Here is a 26,765-nt window from a genome sequence, read left to right as displayed (position 1 = left end):
AAAAAAAAAGGAAAAAAGAAGAATTAGGACTTAAAGTGTCATTTTTTATTTGTCTGTATTTAAGGAGACATTTATGTACATGCTGATCTTCATGGAGCTACTAGCTGTGTAATTAAGAATCCAACAGGTAATATATTTCTTTCTATTCAGAATTCCTGTTCCTTTCTTTAAAATATTTTTAGTGTGACTGTAAGACAAAAATTTAATAGAGGGCCAGATGTGGTGGTTCACGCCTGTAATCCCAGCACTTTGGGAGGCTGAAGTGTGAGGATTATTTGAGGCCAGGAGTTTGAGACCAGACTGGGCAAGAAAGTGAAACCTCATCTCTAGAAAAATTTTTTTAAAAAGCTGGGTGCAGTGGCATGCACCTGTAGTCCCAGCTACAGAAAGCTGAGGTGGGAGGATCAGCTTGGGTGACAGAGTGAGACTTTGTCTCTAAAACACACACACACACACACACACACACACACGTAATAAAAAAAAGATGTAATGATAAAAGGATCAGTCTTATCAAGAAGATGTAACAATTATAAACATATGTGCTGCTAATAACAGAGCCCTAGAATGCATAAAACAAACCTGACAGAATTGAAGGGAGAGAGAGATAGTTCCACAATAATAGTTGAGGACTTTAATACCCAACTTTCAGTCATAGATAGAATAACTGGACACAGAATCAGCAAGGAAATGGAAGACTTGAACAACACTATAAACTAAATCTAACAGACATCTCTAGAATACTCTACTTAACAGCAGCACCATACAGGTTGAGTATCCTATCTGAAATGCTTGGGACCAGAGTGTTTTTATATTTTGAAGTATTTGCATTACACTTACCAGTTGAGCATCCCAAATCCAAAAATCACAGATTCAAAATGCTGCAAAACGTTTCTAGCAAACTCCAGTGGGCATTTTCTTTGAGTCATTATGCTGCACTCAGAAAGTTTTAGATTTTGGAGCATTTTGGATTTTCAGATTTGGGGTGCTCACCCTGTATTCTTAAGTGCACATGAAATATTCTCTGGGGTAGACCATAGGATAGTCTATAATCGGCTGGATGCAGTGGCTCACACCTGTAATTCCAGCACTTTGGGAGGCTGAGGCAAGCAGATTGTGAGGTCAGGAGGTCGAGACCAACCTGGCTAACATGGTGAAACCCTGTCTCTACTAAAAATAAAAAAATTAGCTGGGCGTGGTGGCACACGCCTGTAGTCCCAGCTACTCGGGAGGCTGAGGCAGGAGAATTGCTTGAACCCAGGAGCTGAGACGGTGCCATTGCACTCCAGCCTGGGCAACAGGGCGAGACTCCATCTCAAAAAAAAAAAAAAAAAAAAAAGCCTCAATACATTTAAAACTGTTGAAATTAGACAAAGTAAGTTTTCTGACTATAATGGGGTGAAATTAGAAACCAGGAGTAAAGAAAATGTTTTAAATTCATAAGTATGTGGAAATTAAATACCACAGTTATAAATAAGCAATGGAACAAAGAGGAAATCACAAAAGATGCCACAAAACACTTTGAGATGAATGAAATGAAAATACAGTGTGTCAAAACTTATGAGATGCAAGAAGAGCAGCCCTTAGGGGGTAATTTATAGCTGTAAATGCCTATATTTAAAAAGAAGAAAGATCTCAAATCAGTAACCTAACTTTGCACCTTAAGAACTAGAAAAACAACCCAAAGCAAGGAGAAGGAAGAAAATAGTAAATATTAGAGTAGAAATGAACAAAACAGAGAATAGGAAAAAATTAGAGAAAATGAACAAACCCAAGTTGGTTCTTTGAAAAGATAAACAAAATTGATAAACCCTTGGCTAGACTGACCAAGAAAATAGAGGACTCAAATCCCTAAAATCAGGAATGAAATAGGGAACATTACTACCGACTTTACAGATATTGAAAGGATTATAAGGGAATACCATGAACAATTATATACCAACAGATTATGTAACCTAGATGAAATGGACAAATTCCTAGAAAGATGTAAATACTAAAACTGACTCAAGAAGAAATAGAGAATTGAAATAAACCTGTAAGTACAGAGATTGGATTAATAATAAAGAAAAACATTAAAAAAATACTCATCAAAGAAAACCCTAGGCCAGATGGCTTCACTGGTGAATTATAAAGAAGGTTGAATGCCAGTTCTTCACAAACTCTTCCAAAAAATAAGATCAATGGGAACACTTCCTAACTCATTCTACAAGGCCAGTATTACAAAACCAAAGATAACACAAGAAAACTACAGACCAATACCGGTTATAAATATAGACAAAAATCTTTGACAAAATATTAGCAAACTGAATCTAGCAGCATATTAAAATGACTGTATACGATGACAAAGTGTAATTTATCTCAGGAATGAAAGCTTGGTTCAGTATATGGAAATTAATGTAATATAATCTACTAATAAAGGACAAAAAACACACATGGATTATCTCAACTTATGAAGAAAAACCATTTGACAAAATTCAACATTTGTTTGTGATAAAAACACTCAGCAAACTAGGAATAGAAGGGATATTCCTCAACTTGGTAAACAAGCATTTATGAAAAACCGACAGCTAACAATCATACTTAATGCTGAAAGATGGGGTACCTTCCTCCTCCCATCAATAATAAGACAAATATGTCTGTTCTTGCCATTTCTATTTAACATTATACTGGTGGTTCTATATAGGTCATTAGGCAATAAAAAGAAAAAAAATCCAAATTAGGCAAAAGTAAAGCTACCTATGTTTACAGTTGATACGATCTCACACATTTAAAAAACCTAAAGAATCTACCCGTAATTATCAGAGCTAATAAACAAGTTCAGCAATGTCCAGGATATGAGATCAGTAAACAAAAATCAGTTGTATTTCTGTACACTACCAGTGAACAATCTGAAAAGGAAATTAATAAAACAATTCAATTTATAATTAGCATTAAAAAGAATAAAATACTTAGGAATCAATTTACCAAAAGACTTAACAACGCTTATAGATAACAAACTATAAAATTATTTTAAGGAATTAAAGACCTAAATTGGACATCCCATGTGTATGTATTGGAAGTCTTAATATTGTTCTGATAGCAGTACTCTCCAGTAATCTAGGAATTCAATGTAATCCCTCTCAAAATTGCAGCTGCTTTTTTTGTTTTGTTTTGAAACAGGGTCTCCTGTCACCCAGGCTGTAATAAAGTGGTGCGATTGGCTCACTGCAGCCTTGAACTTTCAGGCTGAAGCGATCCTCCCATCTCAACCTCCTGAGTAGTTGGGACCATAGACATTTGCCACTGTGCCCAACTTATTTTTGTGTTTTTTGTAGAGACGAGGTTTTGCCATGTTGTCCAGACTAGTGTCGAGCTCCTAAGCTCGAGCAGTCCATCCACTTTGACCTCCTAAAGTACTGGGATTACAGGCATGAGCCACTGCCCCTAGCCCTGCATTTTATTTTATTTTATTTTTTCAGAGATGGAGAAGCTGATTCTAAAATTCATGTGGTAATGCAAGGAGACTCAGATTAGCGAAAGCAGTATTGAAAATGAAGAGCAAATTTTGAAGGACTCATGTTTCCTGATTTTAAAGCTTTCTACAGAGTAACAGTAATCAGGACACTGGCACTGGCATGAGGATGGACAAATAGATCAAGGGATAGAGTCGAGATTCCAGAAATAAACCTGTAGTTTATGGTCAGTTAATTTTCAGCAGGGGTGCCAAGACTAATGGGGTTAGAATTTCCTCTTTCTTTTTTTCTTTTTTTTTTTTTTTTTAATTTTTTGTTTTTGGTTTTTTGAGATGGAGTCTTGCACTGTCACCCAGGCTGGAGTGCAGTGGTGCGATCTCGGCTCACTGCAAGCTCTGCCTCCTGGGTTCACACCATTCTCCTGGCTCAGCCTCCCGAGTAGCTGGGACTACAGGCGCCCTCCACCACGCACGGCTAATTTTTTGTATTTTTAGTAGAGACGAGTTTTCACCATGTTAGCCAGGATGGTCTTGATCTCTTGACCTTGTGATCCGCCTGCCTCGGCCTCCCAAAGTGCTGGGATTACAGGCACGAGCCACCGCACCCGGCCTCTTTTTTTAAATAGACATTTTTTTCGACCAGTTTTAGGTTCACAACAAAACTGAGCAGAATGTATAGTGATTTCCCACATACCCCCTGCTGCATGCATGCATAGCCTCACCTATTATCGATATCCCCCACCAGAACGGTACATTTGTTACAACTAATGAACCTACATTGACACATCATTATGGCCCAGAGTCCATAGTTTGCATTAGAGTTCACTCTCTTTTTTTGAGACAGAGTCTCGCTCTGTTGCCCAGCCTGGAGTGCAGTTGCGTAATCTCAGCTCACTGCAACCTCTGCCTCCCAGGTTCAAGCGATTCTCCTGCCTCAGCCTCCAGAGTAGCTGGAATTAACAGGCACATGCCACCACACCCGGCTAGTTTTTGTATTTTTAGAAGAAACAGGGTTTTACTATGTTGGCCAGGCTGGTCTCGAACTCCTGACCTCAAGTGTTCTGCCCACCTCAGCCTCCCAAAGTGCTGGGATTACAGGCATGAGTCACCAAGCCCAGCCAGGGTTCACTCTTGATGTATATAGTCTTTGAGTTTGGACAAATGTATAAAACATGTATCTGCCATTGTATTATCATACAGATTTAGTTTGGTTGTGCTAAAAAACTCCTCTGTGCCCTGCCTGTTCATCCCTCCCTTCCCCCAACCCCCGACAACCACTGATCTTTAAAGGCTGGCTTCTTCACTTAGTAGTATGCTTTTACCTTTCCTCCATGTCTCTTCATGGCTTGATAGCTCATTTCTTTTTATCCCTGAATAATGTTCAGTTGTCTGGATGAACCACAGTTTATCCATTGATCTACTGAATTTGGTTGCTTCCATGTTTTGGCAATATGAATAAAGCTACTATAAACATCTGTGCAGGTTTTTGTACAGATATAAGTTTTCAGTTCATTTTGGTAAATACCAAACATCAATATTGTTGAATCACATGGTAAGAGTATTTTTAGTTTTGTAAGAAACCACCAGACTGTCTATTCTAAAGTGGCTGTACCCTTTTACATCACCACCAGCAATGGGAGTTCCTGTTGTTCCACTGCCACCAGAATTTAGTGTTGTCAGTGTTTTGAATTTTGGCCATTATCATTGATGCATAGTGAATTTCAATGTTGTTGAAGTATGATGCAGAGCATCTTTTCATATGCTTATTAGATATTCATATGTATATCTTTGATGCAGTATCTGTTAAAAGTCTTTGGCCCATTTGTTAATTGGGCTGTTTGTGTTTTTACTGTTGAGTTCTAAGAGTTTTTTTATATTTTAGATAACAATCTTTTATCTGCTATGTCTTTTGCAAGTATTTTCTGCCAGTCAGTGGCTTAACTTTTTAATGGTAGTATGGCACTACTAGATATCCACATGCAAAAGATTGAGGTTAGACCTCTTAATCACACCATTTATAAAAATTAACTTAAAATGCATCCAAGACCTAAACTTAAAAGCCAGAAGTATAAAGCTGCTAGAAGAAAACAAGGCATAAATTTTCATGATCTTGTATCATGCAGTAATTTCTTAGATATGATACCAAAATCATAAGTAATCAAACAAAAAACAGGTAAGTTAGACATAAAATTAAAAACCTTAATTCAGCCCGGCACGGTGGCTCATGCCTGTAATCCAAACACTTTGGGAGGCCGAGGCAGGTGGATCACCTGAGGTCAAGAGTTCGAGACCAGCCTGGCCAACATGGTGAAACCCTGTATCAACTAAAAAATATGAAAAATTAGCCTGGTATGATGGCGGGCGCCTGTAATCCAAGCTACTTGGGAGGCTGACTCAGGAGAATCGCTTGGACCCTGGAGGCGAAGGTTGCAGTGAGCTGAGATGGCATCATTGCACTCCAGCCTGGGCAATGAGCGAAATTCTGTCTCAAAAAATAAAATAAATAAATAAAACCTTAATCCAAAGAACATTATCAAGAAAGTAAAAAGACAACCCACAGAATAAGAGAAAATATTTGCAAATCATATATCTGATGAGTCTAGTGTCCAAATAATTCCTAAGTTTCAACAATAGAAAGGGAAGTAACCCAGCTGAAAAATGAGCAAGAGATTTGAATGGATATTTCTGCAAAGATATGTGAATGGCCAACAATCACATGAAACGATTCTCAGTATCATCAGTTATTAGGAAAATTTAAATCAAAATCACAAGATACCAGTCAGGCGCTGTGGCTCATGCATGTAATCCCAGCACTTTGGGAGGCAGAGGCAGGTAGATCACTTGAGGTCAGGAGTTTGAGACCAGCCTGGCCAGTATAGTGAAACCCCATCCCTAGTGAAAAAATATATATATATAAAAATTAGCCAGGCGTAGTGGTGCATGCCTGTAATCCCAGCTACTCAGGAGGCTGAGGCAGGAGAATCACTTCCCAGGTGGTGGAGGTTGCAGTGAGCCGAGATCGCGCCACTGCACTCCAGCCGGGGCGAAAAGAGAGAGACTCTGTCTCAAAAAAAAAAAAAAAATCACAAGATACCACTTTATACCCACTAACATGTGCTGGTGATGATGCTGGAGAAAACAATAACACGTGTTGGTGATGATGGTGGAGAAAATAGAATACTGCTAGTAGGAATGGACGATGATACAGCTGCTGTGGGAAGTGGTTTGGCAGTTCCAAAAAATGTTAAACATAATTGACCCAGCAATTCCTTTCTTAGGTATATACCCAAGATGAGCAAAGGTATGTGTCTACACAAAACTTGTTTGCAGATATTGATAGCAGCATTATTTATAATAGCCAAGAAATGGAAACAATCCATATGTCATTCAATTAATGAATAAACAAAATGTGATATATCCATATAATGGAATATTATTCAGACTTGCAAAGAACGGAAGTACTTATATGTGCTTTTAACATGGATGAACCTTGAAAAACATTAAGCTAAGTGAAAGAAGCCAAACCTAAAATGCTGTGTATGATTACATTTGTATGAAACGTCCAAAATAGGCAAAACCATAGAGACAGAAAATAGATTAGTAATTGCCAGGGGCTGGGTACAGAGGAGAAAATGGGGAGTGGCTGCTAATGAATATAGGGTTTCTTTTCTGGGATGATGAAAATATTCTGGAATTAAATAGTATTGATGGTCATGGTCACACAGCATTATGAATATACAAAAAGCCATTGAATTGTATACTTTAAAGGGGTGAATTTTATGGCATGTGAATTATACCCCAATTTAAAAATATTTGAAATCTAACCATAAGGGACATGTTATTCATATATGCTCTTCATGTTCATGATTCAGCCAATCTATTTTAATTTTGGAAGTCTTCAAACTTTAAATGGATTTCTCTAAATTATCTTTTCTGGAGTGAAGTTAGAATTATTGATGTGAGAGGATATTTCTTCTCTGACATGTTTTATTTACGTAGGTCATTTAAAAGCTTGCTCTGTAAATAGGAATATTAAAAATACATTTTTAATTAAAATAGTAACTTTTTATAATGGTGAAGTAAAAATGTATTAGTATTTAAGATCTATGATTGACCGGCCGGGTTCGGTGGCTCATGCCTGTAGTTCCAGCACTCTGGGAGGCCAAGGTGGGTGGATCACGAGGTCAGGAGTTCAAGACCAGCCTGACCAAGATGGTGAAACCCCATCTCTACTAAAGATACAAAAATTTAGCCGGGCATGGTGGCGGGCGCTGGTAATTGCAGCTACTCGGGAGGCTGAGGCAGAGAATTGCTTGAACCCAGGAGGCGGAGGTTGCAGTGAGCTGAGATTGCACCATTGCACTCCAGCCAGAACAACACAGCGAAACTCCATCTCAAAAAAAAAAAAAATAATATATATATATATATATATATATATATATATATATCATTGACCCTGTCATGTGGCATGTGATTTTCATATCTTGCTCTGGAGAAAGTCTATACTTTGGTATTGCAACATTATGCATTGTTATTCCAGGAGAACCCATTCCCCCACGGACCTTGACTGAAGCTGGCACAATGGCACTTTGCTACAGTGCTGCTTGGGATGCACGAGTTATCACTAGTGCTTGGTGGGTGTACCATCATCAGGTAATAAGGGCTCTTGTCCTTTTTCTTAATTTACTAAGAGCTACTGTGTGCCAAATTTTGAGAGTATAGAAGTAAATAAAGCAGACAAGGCTCAATAGAGCTAACTTTTTTTGGTAGAGGAAAATATAATGTCAGGTAATAATGTCAGGTAATAAGTGCCATAAAATAGTGTTTTTAAAAGCATGGAAGGGGATAGAGAGTGATAGGGGATACCGTTTTGGATGAAGTATTGGGGGAACCTTTCTAGGAAGGTAGGATTTGAGCAGAGAGGTAAATGAAGAGAGAGTGATCCACACAATTATACAGGATAAAGAGTGTTCAAGTTATTATTGATTATTATTGGCATACTGACCTAAAAGGCCTTTCTCTTGTTCATCTTTGTTGGAATATTCTGAATTCTCTTGGGCCCTTCCAGAAAAGTAGGCATAACCTGTTTGTTTTTTTTTTAAATTCACTTGTTTTTATTAATTGCCCTTCTTTGTGGTTAATGATGTTGTTGGGGTTTTTTTGCATTTTTTTTTTCTTTATAGAGATGAGGTTTCACCATGTTGGCCAAGCTGGTCTCGAATTCCTGACCTTAAGTGGTCCTCTTGCCTCAGCCTCCCAAAGTGCTGAGATTACAGGCGTGAGCCATGGTGCCTGGCCAGTGCTGTTTAGTTTGGTGATACTTCATTCTATATTTGACCTCACATTGCTATTGATTTCTTATCATACTTTTGAGAATTATAATTGATGATGATGTACTTTTATAAGTTCCTAAAGCTGTACAGTAGGATAAAAAGAATTCAGTTTCATTATACTCCCTTAGATTTAGTTTCATTTTTATATCTTTTTATATTTATTATATGCTGTGCTGTGATATTGTCATATAGGGGGATTATAAATTGCTACCTCAGTGCTGTTATAAAAGTGGTTTTAATTCTTTCATTAAGAAATTTTTTAGAATGAAATTTAATGTTTTTAATCCCTTGCTGGTTTTTTGTGTTTGTTTGTTCGTTTTGAGATGGAGTCTTGCTCTGTTGTCCAGGCTGGAGTGTAGTGGTGCAATCTTAGCTCACTGCAGCCTCCGCCTCCTGGGTTCAAGCGATTCTCCTGCCTCTGCCTCCTGAGTAGCTGGGACTACAGGAGTGTCCCACCATACTTGGCTACTTTTTCTATTTTTGTAGAGATGGGGTTTTGCCATGTTGGCCAGGCCGGTCTCAAACTCCTGGCCTCAAGTGATCCTCCTGCTTCCACCTCCCAAAATGCTGGGATTACAGGCGTGAGCTAGCACACTCGGCCCCTTGCTATTTTAATAACTATGACTAATAAAGATACTCTCAAGATTTGGGGGTTTCACAGATGTATAAATTTTTTTTTTATGAGATGGAACGTTGCTCTGTCACCCAGGCTAGAATGCAATGGCGTGATCTCGGCTCACTGCAATCTCTGCCTCCTGGGTTCAAGCAATTCTCTGCTTCAACCTCCCGAGTAGCTGGGATTATAGGCACCCACCACCACGCCTGGCTAATTTTAGTAGAGACAGGGTTTCACCATCTTAGCCAGGCTGGTCTTGAACTCCTGACCTCACGATCCACCTGCCTCGGCCTCCCAGAGTGCTGGGATTACAGGTGTGAGCCACCGTACCTGGCCCCAAAATTTTTTTAAATTATGGGATAAGTTTACTCACTTTCTGTTTTGCCAAAATAGGATATATTTTTAAAAATCTGCTATTTCATATGGACAAAGGTTACTTTTGCCTCATGCCTATAATCCCAGCACTTTGGAAGGCCGAGGTGGGCAGATCATGAAGTCAGGAGTTCAAGGCCAGCCTGGCCAATATGGTGAAACCCCATCTCTACTAAAAAATACAAAAATTAGCCGGGCGTGGTGGTGCACACCTGTAATCCCAGGTACTTGGGAGGCTGAGGCAGGAGAATCTCTGGAACCTGGGAGGTGGAGATTGCAGTGAGCCAAGATCAGGCCACTGCACTCCAGCCTGGGTGACAGTGTGAGACTCTGTCTCAAAAAAAAAAAAAAGGCAAAATTTTATTATCAAAAACAGTATCTTAGACAAGGATTTTATTTAATAGAGCTTTATTTTAGTAAACATAGCTTTATGATAAGCTCATTAACCTATCCTTAGTTTTCTCATTACATCTCATGCTGGAAGAGATGAGTGGACCAGTTCTGACTGTCGTCCATGGCATTTGAAAATTATTGCCGGGCATGGTGGCTCACGCCTGTAATCCCAGCACTTTGGGAGGCCGAGGCAGGCGGATCATGAGGTTAGGAGTTCAAGTCCAGCCTGGCCAACATAGTGAAACACTGTCTCTACTAAAAATACAAAAATCAGCTGGGCATGGTGGTGCGTGCCTGTAGTCCCAGCTACTCAGGAGGCTGAGGTAGGAGAATCGCTTCAACCAAGGAGGTGGAGGTTGTAGTGAGCCGAGATTGTGCCACTGCACTTCAGCTTGGGCAACAGAGTGAGACTTCATCTCAAAAAAAAAAAAAAGAAAGAAAATTATTGATGTAGTGGATTCTTTGTTTTTTTTGTTTGTTACTTCCAAAGGCTTATCTGTCATTAAAGGGGTCTCTTTCCCTTTAGTATTGAGAATTTGTACGAAATTATAAACTTTTCAGAAGACAGTGTGGCTTACTTGACTCTGACTTTACTTTCTCCTCAAGTGGAAAAAAAAAACTAGAGTATTTTTTTAAATAAGAATATAATGTATTATTGTGTTCTTCAGGTATCTAAAACAGCACCAACTGGAGAATATTTGACAACAGGAAGCTTCATGATAAGAGGTAATGTCTTGACGGGAAAAATATCACTAGACTTGTCAATGGATTATGGAGACAGGTTTGAGACAGTTTACAAATACTCTTAGAACAGAAACAAATTACTCAGATTTCCTATATGAAGTCTGCTATGAAGTAAAGAAATTTTTGCCTTGGTGTGACAAGTTTAGTGTTTGTCATATCTTCTTCATGTATATTTTTATTGAGGGCAGTGCACTTTCACATAGTTTAGTTATAAGGGTAAGAAAGTATAGCCTGAACTTATTTCTGAAAATAGAATATTCAGGGTCTGACTGACCCAGAATATCAGAGCAAGTGTGTATATTTTTTACTTCTTAACTGTTCCTATACATACTGCCCAGTTCTATAAATGGGAAATGTTATTCTTGACATAGTAAAAGACAAAATGGATATGACCATTAGTGTCATCTGACACTAATTTTTTTTTGTTTTACAAGCAAAAAATGGAGAAAACTGATTTTTAAAGCATTAATGTACGTTATCTTTTGTAGGAAAAAAGAATTTTCTTCCTCCCTCGTATCTAATGATGGGGTTTAGCTTCCTTTTTAAGGTACTCTCTTCAGCTTCTTGGTTATTTATTTGTTTTTTTCCTGATTTTCATTAGTCTTGTCTGAAGCTCCGTCACTGAAAAATAACTGTTTCTTTAGGTAGATGAGTCTTGTGTTTGGAGACATCAGGGTGAACGAAAAGTCAGAGTACAGGATGAAGACATGGAGACACTGGCAAGTTGTACAAGTGAACTCATATCAGAAGAAATGGAACAATTAGGTAGTTTATAGATTTTAAGAAATTAGCTTGTGATGTTTTTTGTTACCTAGTTTTGCTTCTAAATCCTTAGAAGATCGTGTCTCTTTGGGATAATCTAAATTTCAAAAAAACCCCGAAAACCCAAAGTATGTGCTGTTTCACTGAATTTTTTTTTTTTGGAAATGCTAAATATACTTATTCTAGTGAATTTAAAAGTATTTATCAGACTGGGCATTGTGGCTCATGCCTGTAATCCCAGCACTTTTGGGAGTCCGAGGCAGGTGGATTGCTAGAGCTCAGGAGTTTGAGACCAGCCTGGGCAACATGGCAAAACCCCATCTCTACCAAAAAAATCACCCAGGCGTTGTGAGCGCCTATAGTCCCAGCTACTGAAGAGGCTGAGGTAGGAGGATTGCTTGAACCTGGGAGGCAGAGGTTACAGTGAGCCTAGATCACGCCACTGCCACTGCACTCCAGCCTGGGCCACAGAATGAGACCCTGTCTCAAAAAAAAAAAAAAAAAGTATTTAATTGGATCCATACTAACATACTTTAATGTATGTTTATATAGTGAGACTTCAGTATTTAATGGGTAATGCATAAATGTGTTTAACAAAGGTAGACTTGGGTAAATGTGCATTAGCATTTAGTTTTGGTTTTAGGAATTACAAGTGATAGATGAATTTATAAAGTGCAGTTTCTCATATGAAAATTTGGCTTGATTTAATAAAATATTTGTTTCAAGTAGAGAGCAATTATAGTTGCTGGAATAAATTCACCTGCTTACCTGAGGGAACTAGGGAAAATATTCCCACTAAACTACTTTTGTAGTTATTCTCTCTGCTAAGGTCATTCCTCTTTACAGGTAATATTGCATTGTTTCATTTACTATTACTGTTGTGCTGCAAGATTCTGTTGATTGAGGCTCACCATTTCCCTGGGACTGTATAAAGTGCCTTATTTACATTCTTTTCTTTTTTTTTTTTTTTCCCCGAGAGGGAGTCTCAGTCTGTCGCCAGGCTGGAGTGCAGTGGCGCAATCTCGGCTCACTGCAACCTCTGCCGCCCAGGTTCTAGCAATTCTTGTGCCTCAGCCTCCCGAGTAGCTAGGATTACAGGCGCCTGCCACCACGCCTGGCTAATTTTTGTATTTTTACTAGAGACGGGGTTTCACCATCTTGGCCAGGCTGGTCTTGTACTCCTGACCTCGTGATCCACCTGCCTCGGCCTTCCAGAGTGCTAGGATTACAGGCGTGAGCCACTGCGCCTGGCCTATTTACATTATTTTCTATTCTCACAACCATCCTTGTCAGATGAGTGGTGGCATCTCATTTTGCAGGTGAGGCAGTAGACCCTGTTACTACTATTAGACAGTGTTCCTTTTGCAGAAGAATGAGCACCTGCTGTGTGGGCGTTATATAATACGTATTTAAGTTTTTATGTGCAAATTATAATAAAAGCAGCAAAAGTTATGCAACTAATTTTGCTGTCTTGGTTTTTGGAAATACCCAACTAAGGCAGAGTTGTGGTTTTCATTGTCGAAAGGGTAGCAATGTCCAAGAAATTTATTGTGGTAAAGGATCTTGGAGATCATTTAGTTCAACCTATTCATGATACAGGTTATTCTTTTGTCTAAGAGTACCCTTTGGGAATGATCAGGCACTTTTCTGTTGATTTTTTGGAGAAATATGGGAGAAACAGTGGAATATTTTTATGACATTTTAAGGAAATCACCTGGCTTGGTTGGTAGTCCCACACTGACTTTCCTTATGATAATTCTACAGATGGAGGTGACACTAGCAGTGATGAGGATAAAGAAGAACATGAAACTCCTCCTGTGGAAGTAGAACTCATGACTCAGGTTGACCAAGAGGATATCACTCTTCAGAGTGGCAGAGATGAACTAAATGAGGAGCTCATTCAGGAAGAAAGCTCTGAAGATGAAGGAGAATATGAAGAGGTTAGAAAAGATCAGGATTCTGTTGGTGAAATGAAGGATGAAGGGGAAGAGACATTAAATTATCCTGATACTACCATTGACTTGTCTCACCTTCAACCCCAAAGGTAATTAAAAAATAAAATTTTACATATTATTGTGTAAGCTGAGAATGATGATGAGGTAATCCTTACAAAGATAATACCAAGATTGACATCAGTACTTTTACCCTCCATTGTCTTAATACTTTTTCAACATTTGATTGGGTCTCTCTGCAAAGAAATTCCCAGGACCAGAGTAGAAAAATACAGTGCATATAGAGTGGCCAAACTAGATCCAAATAGAAACAAGTAAATGGTTATAAATGCTAAAAACGTAACAAAGGCAATTCCATCAAAGAAATGTGTTTTAGTCTATATAATGTTTTGCAGATCATCAGGTGAATAGTCCATAGTTATAAATGCATAATTAACTTAGGGGTAATTCAGAACAGTCTAGGAGTCAGACAGACCAGTATTGGGTCTTAGGGTGTGTCCTTGGGAAAATTACTTTGTGCTTAAGCTTCAGTTTCCTTCTTGGTGAAAACAGAATGGTATCCCTTTCATAGGGATTTGGTGAAGGTTTCATGCGTGTATACCATCTGGCAGTGCCTGACACACAGTAAGTTTTCAATACACGTCACCTATTTAAAAATGTATATGGAAGTGTGGAGAGAGGAGCAATTTGGTTGTATGTTTTTCTCACTTCACCAAATTTGAAAATTTGTTGGATTGCCAGTACTTAAGAGTATGATATGGGAATGTTTTGGGACTTTGTAAATGCATGTCTTTTACAGGCTAGTAGAGACTCCCTTGTGTTTATTTTCATAGGTCCATCCAGAAATTGGCTTCAAAAGAGGAATCTTCTAATTCTGTAAGCTATTTTCAATTTTATGAAGAACATCCTATTCTCAGTGAATAATTTTCTACTTTTTAATAATACTTTTCAAAAAAGTTAATAGTGATATTTGCATTTGCCTGTTTTTTTGTTTAATAGAGTGACAGTAAATCACAGAGCCGGAGACATTTGTCAGCCAAGGAAAGAAGGTAAACACATCTGTGTTAATTAACTAAAAAGCATGTTTTTCTTTTTTTTTTTTAATTGATAGCTCAGCTACCACAGATTACTTAGCTGTTTAAAGACTTCCTTCATTAAATTTACCAAGATTTAGCACAAATGTTTAGTTTTTAATATTAAGCTCTAATACATTTTTCTGTTTAAGGGCCCTAATCTGTAACTATAATCAATGAAATAGACCTAGTAGAGTAAGTCCTCCCTTAACATTTTCTTTTCTTTTTTTTTTTTTTTTTTGAAACAGGGTCTTCGCTTTGTTGCCCAGGCTGGAGTGCTATGGCGCAGTCATGGCTCACTGCAGCCTCAAACTCCCAGGCTCAGGCAGTCTCCTGCTTCAGCCTCCTGAGTAGCTGGGACTACAGGCGTGTGCCACTACAAAAATTTTTATATTTTTTGTAGAGACGGGGTTTCATCATGTTGCCCAGGCTGGTCTTGAACCCCTGGGCTCAAGTGATCCTCCCACCTTGGCTGCCCAAAGTGCTGGGATTACAGACATGAGCCATTGTGCCCGGCCTTCACTTAACATTTTCTTTTTTTTTGAGACGGAGTCTTGCTCTGTCGCCCAGGCTGGAGTGCAGTGGCATGATCTCGGCTCACTGCAAGCCCCACCTCCCGGGTTCACGCCGTTCTCCTGCCTCAGCCTCCCGAGTAGCTCGGACTAGAGGCGCCCACCACCATGCCCGGCTAATTTTTTGTATTTTTAGTAGAGACGGGGTTTCACCGTGTTAGCCAGGATGGTCTCGATCTTCTGACCTCATGATCACCCGCTTTGGCCTCCCAAAGTGCTGGGATTATAGGCATGAGCCACCGCACCTGGCCCACTTAACATTTTCAATAGGTTCTTGGAAACTTGGACTTAAGGGAAACAGTGTGTAATGAAACCAGTTTTGCCATGGGCTAATTGATATAAACAAGAGTTAAGTTCCTCTGGCATATTTTTGGTCACAAAACCATCACCAAGCTTCTAAATAAAGACTGAAAACTCTTGTAATATTAAACGTTAAAATAAATGTAAACTGTACGTATATTTAAGAAAGATGAATGAAAGTGAGCAAGATAATTATTTACCCAATTTTTGGTAAATCAATGAGTGATGGCAGTTGTAGTGGTAGTGGGTTAAATTAAGGACTATTTGCAAAGTGAAAATTATAGAGTACCTCCTACTACCATGAGGTTCAAAAACAAAAATGTGGCACGTTCATTAAACACTTTCATACTACATTGTTGATTGTTATACATTTGTATGACTATAGTTTATGAATTTTTGACAATCATTTTTATTAAGTCATTCATTCATTCATTCATTCATTTTTCAACCGCTTATTCCAGTTAAGGGTCATTGGTGGCTAGAGCCTATCCTGGCAGGTCAGGGCAAAAGGCCAGAACCAACCTAGAACAGGATGTCATTCTGTTGCAGGGCACACATACCTGCACTCATTCATGCTGGGATAATTTACACACACCAGTTAACCTAACATGCGCATTTTGGGATGTGAGAGAAAACCTGAGTACCTGGTGAAAACCCACACAGACATGCGGAGAACATGTAGACTCTGCACAGATGGTAGCCGTGGCCAGGAATCAATTTTGTTCTCATCAAAGTTACAACACAATGATGTTGAATGAAACGATGTTATTTGAGGACTAGCTCTAATAAGACCTTTTATTACATAAACATGTACAATAATGATTTCAGTGTATTACATAGACTAGTTCTAGGGTGATATTGTCAGGAATAAATATGAATACCTCAAATTAGGAAAGTTTTATGTAAGGCAGAATAGTTGATTTTTTGTTTTTTGTTTTTTTTGAGACGGAGTCTCGCTCTGTGGCCCAGGCTGGATTGCAGTAGCTGCGATCTCGGCTCACTGCAAGCTCTGCCTCCCAGATTCATGCTATTCTCCTGCCTTAGCCTCCCGAGTAGCTGGGACTACAGGCACCCACCACCACGCCCGGCTAATTTTGTTTTTGTATTTTTAGTAGAGATGGGGTTACACCGTGTTAGCCAGGATTGTCTCGATCTTCTGACCTCATGATCCACCCACCTTGGCCTCCCAAAGTGCTGGATTAAGGGTGTGAGCCACCGCGCCTGGCCGATTTTTTTTTTTTTTTTTTTTTTTAATAGCAGGTCTCAGGAAGCAAGTACAAGCAAGGGGAGGGCGGAAGGGAAGGGAACAACTACTGTAGGGTGGGAAAGACTAAGCAAACTAAAGCACTCCAGGAAGAGGCCCTAGAACAGAATGGACAATAAAGCCTTTTCATTTGAGAAAGATAATCATTAAACAATTACAGAGAATTCTGAGCACATAGCCCTGTGCTAGATACTTACTGAGTATACAAAGAGGTAAAGTATAAAGCTCATGCCTTCAAGAAGCTTTTGAGTCCTGGATTCAGGAAGTAGTCATAAATACGTAAATAGTGTCTGAAAGTGATAAAGTAGTTCAAGAGTAAGAGATTGCTGTGAGTTCAGATGTTTGGGGAAATAACATCAGAAGTACACCTTGAAAGATATGTTAGCAGTTAAGTAAATGAAGGAAGGAGACTCCAAGGAGAATTAGCATTAACAAAGGGGAGTGCTTCTTTGGGGTAATATGCATAGTGCTTTGGGGAAATGATAAATAGACTGAGTTGGAAGGAAGAGAAAGTTTGTGTATTAAATGGTAGATAATATGATTGGAGAAGTAAATTTGGACTAAAAGTGGAGTACTTAAAAGCTAAGGATTTTGGACTATACCCTTTAAAGTGATACGAAGAGAATGTGACATAGGCAAATGATTAAGGAAGATTAATATAGAAGTTAATGGCCGGATGTGGTGGCTCACGCCTATAATCCCAGCACTTTGGTAGGCCAAGGCGAATAGATCACCTGAGGTCAGAAGTTTGAGACCAGCCTGACCAACATGGTGAAACCCCATATCTACTAAAAATACAAAGTTAACTGGGTGTGGTGGCACAAACTCCGTTTAAAAAAAAAAAAATTCAGAGTATGTAGACTCTGGAGGAAGTCTGGGTGGGAGGTAATGAGGACTTGAACTAAGACGTTGGCATTGGGAGCAGAAAGAAGAATACCACAGTAATAAAATTTACCCTTCCTTCTTAACCTGTGTATTTTTTAATCCATTTAGTCAACCAACCAGTCAACAGATGTTTTATTGAATGCCTAAGACCTGCCAATGCTATGTTGGTACAAAGACTACAAATCCCAGTGCCTGGCCATCAAGGTGATCAGGGGCAAAATGTGCCTAGTGAGTAAGGATGAGTCAGGGGTGACAATATGTTGAGCTTGGATGATGGAAAGAAAGATAAATCCATGAGAGATGAAAAACTTTCATCTTTTTCCCACACGATGATTTTGAGCATCTTTGTATTTTCTAACTTGGTGATTATCAAGTGAAGCAGAAGCCATGACCATTTATATACTGTATATGTGCCTTTCCCATGGAACTTTTTTAGGGCACTAAGAATTTCAAATTCTAAGAATGAAATGTTTTCATGTCTTTTTTATTCAGGGAAATGAAAAAGAAAAAACTTCCAAGTGACTCAGGAGATTTAGAAGCGTTAGAGGGAAAGGATAAAGAAAAAGAAAGTACTGTACACATTGAAACTCATCAGAACACAAGCAAAAATGTTGCGGCTGTGCAGCCAATGAAACGAGGACAAAAGGTAAACTTCAGGATGATCTATATGGTTCACAGTTAATTTGTGAGGTTCCTTTTTAATTTTTTAAAGTTGAAGTGAAATAGAAAATGTAGGCCAAAAAATAATCCTGTGTGATTTCCTTTGACTAAAAATTAGTTGAGTAGATACAGCATTTAGGGAACATAGAGATCACTATTAGAAGTTCTTTAGACTTTCAAGATCATCTGCACAGAAGCTCTCATTTTATCTGGAAGAGTAACAGGAGATTATGGCTTGCCAAAGTCACCCAGCTAGTTAAGTAGCAGAGCTGATATTTATTGAGAATTTAGCTCAGTAATTTTTAGATTTTGGTTAGAGTTCTTAGATATTTTGCTAAAGGTGGATGGTGAAGAAAGAAGTACTTATGATAGAACATACTCTTTCCACACTGCCCCTGCCCCCACCTCCCCACCCCCCCACCCCCCGCTGTCAGCTCCCCCAAGATAGTCTTGCTCTGTCACCCACGCTGGAATGCAGTGGTGCAGTCAGGGCTCACTGCAGTAGCCTTAACTCCTAGGCTCAAGTGATTCTCCCATCTCAGTCTTCCAAGTAGCTGGGACCGCACAGGTGCATGCCACCATGCTCAGCTAAATTTTTTTATTTTTTGTAACGATGGGGTCTAACTATATTGTCTGGGCTGGTCTCAAACTCCCAGGCTCAAGTGATCTTCCTGCCTCACCCTCCCAAAGTGCTTGTAACTAGAGGTGTGTTAGCCACCATGTCTGGTTATGATATAATACACTCTTCAAAATGCTGTAGCAGCCAGGCACAGTGGCTCATGCCTGTAATCTCAGCACTTTGGGAGGCTGAGGCAGGTGGATCACTTGAGGCCAGGAGTTCAAGACCAGCCTGTCCAACATGGTGAACCCTATCTCTACTAAATATAGAAAAATTAGCCAGGCATGGTGGTACATGCCTATAGTCCCAGCTCCTCGAGAGGCTGAGGCAGAAGAATTGCTTGAACCCAGGAGGCGGAGGTTGCAGTGAGCCAAGATCACGCCACTGCACCGCAGCCTGGGTGACATGGCGAGACTCGCCTGTCTCAAAAAAAAAAAAAAAAGCTGTAGCAGTATAAAAATGAGGGGATTATGGGCTAATTTATCAGTGTACCCCTTTTAAAATTTAAATTTCTTTTCAATTTTTTTTTTTTTTTTTTTAGAGACAGGGTCTTGCTCTGTTGCCCAGGCTGGAGTGTAGTGGCTATTTACAGGCATGTTTGTAGCATACTACAGCTTTGAACTCCTGGGCTCACGCATTCCTCCTACCTCAGCCTCCTAAGTAGCTGGGACCACAAGTGCATGCCACCACACTAGGCTATAATCTTTATAAAGATGTTTTATGATCTTTCCTTCTTCCATACAGGTCAGATTTTCCTATGCTTTTTTCCAGTGAGCTGCAAATGACATGTGCATAAGGCAGGGAAGACTCAACATAATAAAAATATAAATTCCCCTCATATATAAATTCAACATGACTTTAATCAGAATTGAGATTTTAATGCTTGATAAAATAATTCTAAATTTATTTTGAAAGGAGTAAATGCTTGAGAATAGCTAAGGAAATGAGGGATTTCCCTATGAGGTAGTAAAATATTTAATGCTAGAATTTTTACAACAGCATGTTATTAACATAGGAATAGCTAGACAGAAAAAAATGAGACAGAGTAAAATCTAGACAGAGGACCACTACCTGATATTTAGCATTTTAGTATGTGATAAAATAATATTGCAGATCATTTGAGAAGATATGAAATATTCAAAATGATGGCTAACCATGTGAAAACGGTACCACAGTGAATTGCAGGTGGAGAAAGTAAAGAACCACCAGTAAAATTAAAAAACAAATGACAAATCTGGAAAAAAAAAAGTGATGACAGAAATGCTGTGTAAACCTGGGGAATTTTTTTTACCCATCAAATTAATAGATACTACATTGTCAGTTTGAGTGTACAACATGGGAATTCCAGTCAAAAGTCTTAACAGTGCTTCTGCCCTTTGACTCAGCAATTCCTCTTATAGGAATTTATCCTAAAAAAAAATTATGGGTAAGCACTGAGGACGTTGAAGTTTGTATTTGTAGTAGCAAAAAAAAACTGCAATTAATCTTAAGTGTACAACAATGTGAAATAACAATAAATGATGCATTTCTACAATGAAATATTCTGCAGATAGGTTAAGTTTCAAGGCAAATCCTGATAGAATGTTTATTAAAATACATTAAACTTTTAGATTATTTTCTGGGGAATTGTCATTTTTACCACTTTGAGTCTTCCTGTGGAAAACTATAATTGTGCAATTATAAAACCATAATTGAGCAATCTGCCCACCTCAGCCTCCCAAAGTGTTGGGATTACAGACGTGAGCCACTGCGCCCTACCTATTTTTAAAACTTTCATTTCCTAGCTGTTACTTGCTGGTACATGGGAAGACAACTTTCATGTTGATCAAGTAATGGGCAATCTTATAGAGCACTTACTAATTTTAATACTTCATCTGTAGGCAGTCATATTGTCTGCAAATTATGGCTTTTCTTCTAGTCTTAATATCTTTTTATTTTCCCCATGTTTTTTTTGCAGTCACTGAAAAGCAAAAATATAATGTTTCATAGAAGTAGTAATCGTGTATATCTTTGTTAATTCCATTAAAGGAACTGTTTCTAAGATTTTATCATTGCGGGATGTTTCCTTTGGGTTGTTGAAGGACACCTTTTTGAAAGTTATTTTTAATAACGATGAGTTAAATGTTACTGAATGGTTTTTCTGTGTCTATTGCATTCTTTTTGTTTGTTTTTTTGTTTTTGAGACAGGGTCTCACTCTGTTGCCCAGGCTGGACTGCAGTGGTGTGGTTATAGCTCACTGCAGCCTCGATCTCCTGGGCCCAAACCATCTTAATACCTCAGCTTCCCAAACAGCTGGGATCACAGGCATGTGCCACCATGTCTGGCTAATTTTTATTTTTATTATTTTTAGAGACAGGCTCTTCCTATTTGCCCAGGCTGGTCTAACTCCTAGGCTCAAGTTATCCTCCTGCTTGGTCTCCAAAAGTGCTAAAATTAACAGGCATGAGCCACCATGCCCAGACTATTGTATTATTTTATCTGTTAATCAGTCAGTATGGTATATTAGTTGAGAAAAATCTACTAATTGGCTTCTAATTTCTCATACTGTCTCTGCCTGTTTTTTGTGTTTACATTATACCAGTTTCATAAAATAAGTTTAGGACCTTTCCCTCTTTTTCTGCTCTCTAGAACTTTGTATAAAATGGAGATTGTGGCTGGGCACGGTGGCTCATGCCTGTAATCCCAGCACTTTGGGAGGCTGAGGCAGTTGGGTCACCTGAGGTCAGGAGTTCAAGACCCGCCTGGCTAACATGGTGAAACCCCATCTGTATTAAAAATACAAAAATTAGCCGGGTGTGGTGGGACCTGTAGGTCCCAGCTTCTTGGAGGCTGAGGCAGGAGAATTGCTTGAGCCTGGGAGGCAGAGGTTGCAGTGAGCCAAGGTCATGCACTGCACTCCAGCCTGGGTGACAGAGCAAGACTCTGTCAAAAAACGGAGATTGTTCCTTGAAATTGGATAGCATTTGCTTATAAAACTAGACCTAATGTTTTGGGTTTTGTGAGGAGACTATTTTTTTTTAGACTGGGTCTTACTTTGTTGCCCAGGCTGGGATGTAGTGTTGCAATCTTGGCTCACTGCAGCCTCGACCTCCTGGGCTTAAGCAATCCTCCCACCTCAGCTTCCCTAGTAGCTGAGACCACAGGTGTGTGCCACCATGTCCGGCTATTTTGAGGAGGTTTTTAAGAACTAATTTCAATTTCTTTAATGATTTTAGGTTTATTCAGGTTTTCCGGGATTTTTTTTGAAGTTGGTTTTCCAAAGTTGTATTTTCTAAGAAACTCTGTTGTCATCAGGTTTTCCATTCCTCAGTCCTGTTTATTGGTTAACAATATTCTTTCTCAATTTTTTTTTGAGGTACAGTGTACATAGTAGTAAAATGCACAAATCTTTCGCTCAGTGAATTTTTTTTTTTTTTTGAAATGGAGTCTCGCTCTGTTGCCCAGGCTGGAGTGCGGTGGCGCGATCTCGGCTCACTGCAACCTCCCCCTCCTGGGTTCAAGCAATTCTCCTGCCTCAGCCTTCTGAGTAGCTGGGACTACAGGCGTGCACCACTATGCCCAGCTACTTTTTGTATTTTTAGTAGCGACAGAGTTTCACCATGTTGGTCAGGATGGTCTTGATCTCTTGACCTTGTGATCCGCCTGCCTCGGCCTCCCAAAGGGCTGGGATTACAGGCGTGAGCCACCGTGCCTGGCCTCAGTGAATTTTTATAAGCACACACATCTGTGAAACCACCACTCAGATACAGATACTTTACTTGGAATGTTTCCAGCATCCCAGAAGGCTCATGCTTGCTTGCCAGTTTCTTTTTTTCTTTTTTGAGACGAGTTCTCACTGTGTTGCCAGCCTGGATGGAGTACAGTGGTGTGATCTCAGCTCACTGCAACCTCTGCCTCCTGGGTTCAAGCGATTCTCCTGCTTCAGCCTCCTGAGTAGCTGGCACTACAGGCACACGCCACCACACCCAGCTAATTTTTGTATTTTTAGTAGAGATGGGGTTTCACTTATGTTGGCCAGGATGGTCTCGATCTCCTGACCTTGTGATCCACCCGCCTCGGCCACCCAAAGTGCTGGGATTACAGGCGTGAGCCACTGCGCCCAGCCAGAAGGCTCATGCTTGCCACTTTCTAAGAATATCCCCACTTGACATTTTTTTTGTTTTTTGAGACAGAGTTTTACTCTTGTTGCCCAGGTTGGAGTGCAATAGCATGATCTCGGCTCACCGCAACCTCTGTCTCCCAGGTTCAAGCGATTCTCCTACCTCAGCCTCCCAAGTAGCTGGGATTACAGGCACCTGCCACCACGCCTGGCTAATTTTTTTTGTATTTTTGGTAGAGATGGTGTTTCACCATGTTGGTCAGGCTGGTCTTGAACTCCTGACCTCAGGTGATCCACCTACCCAGACCTCCCAAAGTGTTGGGATTACAGGTGTGAGCCACCGTGCCAGACCCTCACATGACTTTTGGATCCCTAAGTATGCATTTCTGTTCATATACATATGAGTGGAATTTTCTGGGTTGTGGCATACATGTTGTTTGCCTTTATTAGATCCTGTCAATCAGTTTTCCAGAGTACCTGTATCAATTTCCCACCAAGCAGTGCATGAGAGTTCCAGTTGTCCCCCATCCGTAGTAACACTTGGTATTGTTTTCTTTTTTCAGTCATTTAAGTGTGTATATGCTGATAGCTCATTTGGCTTTTATTTCATGTTCCTGATGACTAATGATATTGAGCACTTTCTCATGTTTTTTGGACCTTTGTATATCCTCTTTCGAAGTGCCTATTTTAAAAATTGGTTTGTCCTATCTTTCTAGTTGATGTATAAGGGTTCTCTGCAATCCTGAATACAGGTCCTTTCTCGGATATATGTATTGCAAGCGCTTTTCACACTTTGGGGCTTGCTGTTTTTCACTTTTTAATAGTCTTTTTTGATGAGTAGCATTTTTAAATTCTAATTGAGTCTGATTTATCAGTCTTTTACGGTGTTTGTGTCCTGTTTAGGGAAGTCTTTACAATTTTCAAAATGTGTTATTTCGGTCCCAATTAACACAGTTAATCAAGACAAAAATCTCTAGGGCGGGGCCTAGATGTTTATAGTTTAAAACCCCTAGAGTGATTTGGGGATGTAATCAGGGTAAAGAATCATTGGTTTATTTAATAAAATACAGAGTCTTGAAAGCCTCTAGAATAAGTGCCTAGCCTAGCTTTGCTGCTTTATTTCCTGTTCTTCCTCCGTGTGTACCCTGACTCAAACCAAATGTGATGACTTGCTATTACTGTTCTCTTCCTTTTTAGACTTGCTTTTCCAATACTGTTTTACTTTATTTCTTCCTCACAGTTCTTTATGTTTTGTTAATGTATTCTTCTCTGTGTATCTTCTCTCCACCCTATGGTAAATTCCTTAAAGATGAGGACTTCGGTTATCCAACTTTGTAGCCTTCATATTGTTTATTATAATGGTGCCTTATTCAGTAAGCATTTTTGACAGAGAATATAAAGTAACACCATTTCTTTGCAAGTATTTGTTGACATTTTTTTGCTGCTGAATATTTCCAACCAAAATCTTCTGATTTTGTAGAGTAAAATGAAAAAAATGAAAGAAAAATACAAAGACCAGGATGAAGAAGACCGTGAACTTATCATGAAGTTGCTGGGGGTAAATAACATCTAAAAACATTTTTTCTTTTGCTTTTCAAATGGGCATCTAGCGCACTGCCTAGCGTATGACAGGCATTCAATACATTCTTGTTAAAATATTCACAATATTGAAAATACAACACTGACTGATGTTTCCTCTATGAATTAAAGTCTGCAGGTTCAAACAAAGAAGAAAAAGGGAAGAAGGGGAAGAAAGGAAAAACAAAGGACGAATCTGTGAAGAAACAGCCCCAGAAACCTAGAGGTGGACAGAGGGTCTCTGACAACATTAAGAAAGAAACTCCGTTCCTTGAGGTTATAACTCATGAGCTACAAGACTTTGCTGTAGATGATCCACATGATGACAAGGTATGGCTACTATGTGGGCTTCTGCTTCTTAATTAGGGTGATTACCCATCCTGGAGTTCCCAGGACATGGGACTTTCAGTGCTAAAACCAAGACAAGTGAGTAACCCTATTCTTAATGGAATGTCATCCAGAAATACAACCTGAAAGACTAAAATTGCAGTATCTTATCTAAGCATGATAATGGTAGTACTGATAGCTGATAACAATTTTGTTACAAGCCTTTAGGAAGTAATCAGTTTTACGGAGAGGCTTTGATTCTGATGGGAACTGAGTTAAATTAAGACAGGCCTGGCACGGTGGCTCATGCCTGTAATCCCAGCACTTTGAGAGGCCAAGGCAGGCAGATCACAAGGTCAGGAGATTGAGACCGTGCTGGCTAACGTGGTGAAACCCTGTCTCTACTAAAAAAATACAAAAAAATTAGCCGGGTGTGGTGGTGAGTGCCTGTAGTCTCAGCTACTTGGGAGGCTGAGGCAGAATAGCGTGAACCTAGGAGGCAGAGCTTGCAGTGAGCCGAGATTGCGCCACTGCACTCCAGCCTGGGCGACAGAGCGAGACTCCATCTCAAAAAAAAAAAAAAAAAAAAAAAAGAGAGAGAGAAAATTGGGATTGTCTTGAAGATGTGTAGAAAATAAATTTTCACTTTCTCTAAGCTTTTCTATAGGAATCTATGCCATATGGTCGTACATAATGTTGAAAATGAGTACACCATTTAAGAGCCAAGTACTCTGGTTACAAAACCAGTGAGTTTGTATTTTTCCAGCTAAGATGATTGCCTAATTGTTTTATTAACAGTACAGCAAGCCCAGCCTTCTGTATATCTTCTTACATGAATATGTACATCTTCTTGAATTTTTATTTTTTGAGGCAGTCTCGCTCTGTTGCCCAGGCTGGAGTGCAGTGGCACAGTCTCGGCTCACTGCAACCTCTACCTCCCGGATTCAAGCAATTATCCTGCCTCAGCCTTCTGAGTAGCTGGGATTACAAGCATGCACCAGCACGCCTGGCTAATTTTTGTATTTTTAGTGGAGATGGGGTTTCACCATGTTGGCCAGGCTGGTCTTGAACTCCTGATCTCAGGTGATCCGCCTGCCTTGGCCTCCCAAAGTGTTGGGATTACAGGCGTAAGACACATGCCCAGCCTGTTTATTTTTTAATAACTTGGCTTAAAATAGAGGCCAGATAAAAAATTTTTACTTTTGTCACCAGCATTTTTTTTATGTAAAGCTTGAGTTATAATTGTGTGCTCAGTTTAGTGCAGGTAATGCTTACAGGGATTCTGTATTACTATTTTCTTTTTTTTCCTGCTGAACAGTTGTTGTTTAGTAATACTAAACTCATTTTGGCTTTTAAAATTTGTACAATATCCTTATGTTCTGTAAATCCTAGACTCACAAATACTCACTAGAGGTGTTAATTATTCATGTTCTTTCATGAGTAGGTGCTATGGTCTAAATGTTAATATCCCCCCACAGTTCATATACGGGAACCTAAATACCCAGTGTGATGGCATTAAGAGGTTGGGCCTTTAGGAAGTGAAGTCACAAGGGCTCTTCTGTCATGAATGAGATGAGTGCCCTTTTGCCATGTGAGGACACTGCAATAAGGTGCCATCTTTTTTTAAGATGAGGTCTCCCTATGTTGCCCAGGCTGGTGTCGAACTCCTGGGCTCAAGGGATCCCCCGACCTTGGCCTCCCAAAGTGCTGGGATTACAGGTATGAGCCACCACACCCAGCCTAAGGTACCATCTTTGAGGCAAGCCG

The 26,765-nt window shown here is 39.5% G+C and overlaps 2 protein-coding genes across 4 annotated transcripts in view; one reads left to right on the top strand and one right to left on the bottom strand.

Annotated features, from left to right (window-relative positions):
- The window catches only part of KLHDC2 (kelch domain containing 2), a 47,505-nt gene that overhangs the window by 1,176 nt on the left and 19,564 nt on the right, over positions 1-26,765 (bottom strand). The gene's annotated exons all lie outside the window — the stretch shown is intronic.
- NEMF (nuclear export mediator factor) overlaps positions 1-26,765 on the top strand; it is a 69,147-nt gene that overhangs the window by 38,553 nt on the left and 3,829 nt on the right. For 2 of the 3 annotated variants that reach the window (XM_004055142.5, XM_063697839.1), the window contains exons 18-28: positions 65-127; positions 7,989-8,101; positions 10,831-10,888; positions 11,395-11,453; positions 11,551-11,671; positions 13,433-13,712; positions 14,454-14,496; positions 14,620-14,669; positions 18,207-18,360; positions 24,574-24,651; positions 24,804-25,001. In XM_004055142.5, coding sequence (XP_004055190.3) covers positions 65-127; positions 7,989-8,101; positions 10,831-10,888; positions 11,395-11,453; positions 11,551-11,671; positions 13,433-13,712; positions 14,454-14,496; positions 14,620-14,669; positions 18,207-18,360; positions 24,574-24,651; positions 24,804-25,001 — 1,217 coding nt within the window. The remainder of the gene's footprint in view (positions 1-64; positions 128-7,988; positions 8,102-10,830; positions 10,889-11,394; positions 11,454-11,550; positions 11,672-13,432; positions 13,713-14,453; positions 14,497-14,619; positions 14,670-18,206; positions 18,361-24,573; positions 24,652-24,803; positions 25,002-26,765) is intronic. The other variant, XM_004055143.5, reaches the window with a different exon arrangement.

Source organism: Gorilla gorilla, chromosome 15, assembly GCF_029281585.2.
Source record: "Gorilla gorilla gorilla isolate KB3781 chromosome 15, NHGRI_mGorGor1-v2.1_pri, whole genome shotgun sequence".
NCBI classification, from domain to species: Eukaryota; Metazoa; Chordata; class Mammalia; order Primates; family Hominidae; genus Gorilla; species Gorilla gorilla.
This window is presented reverse-complemented; position numbering and strand designations above follow the sequence as displayed.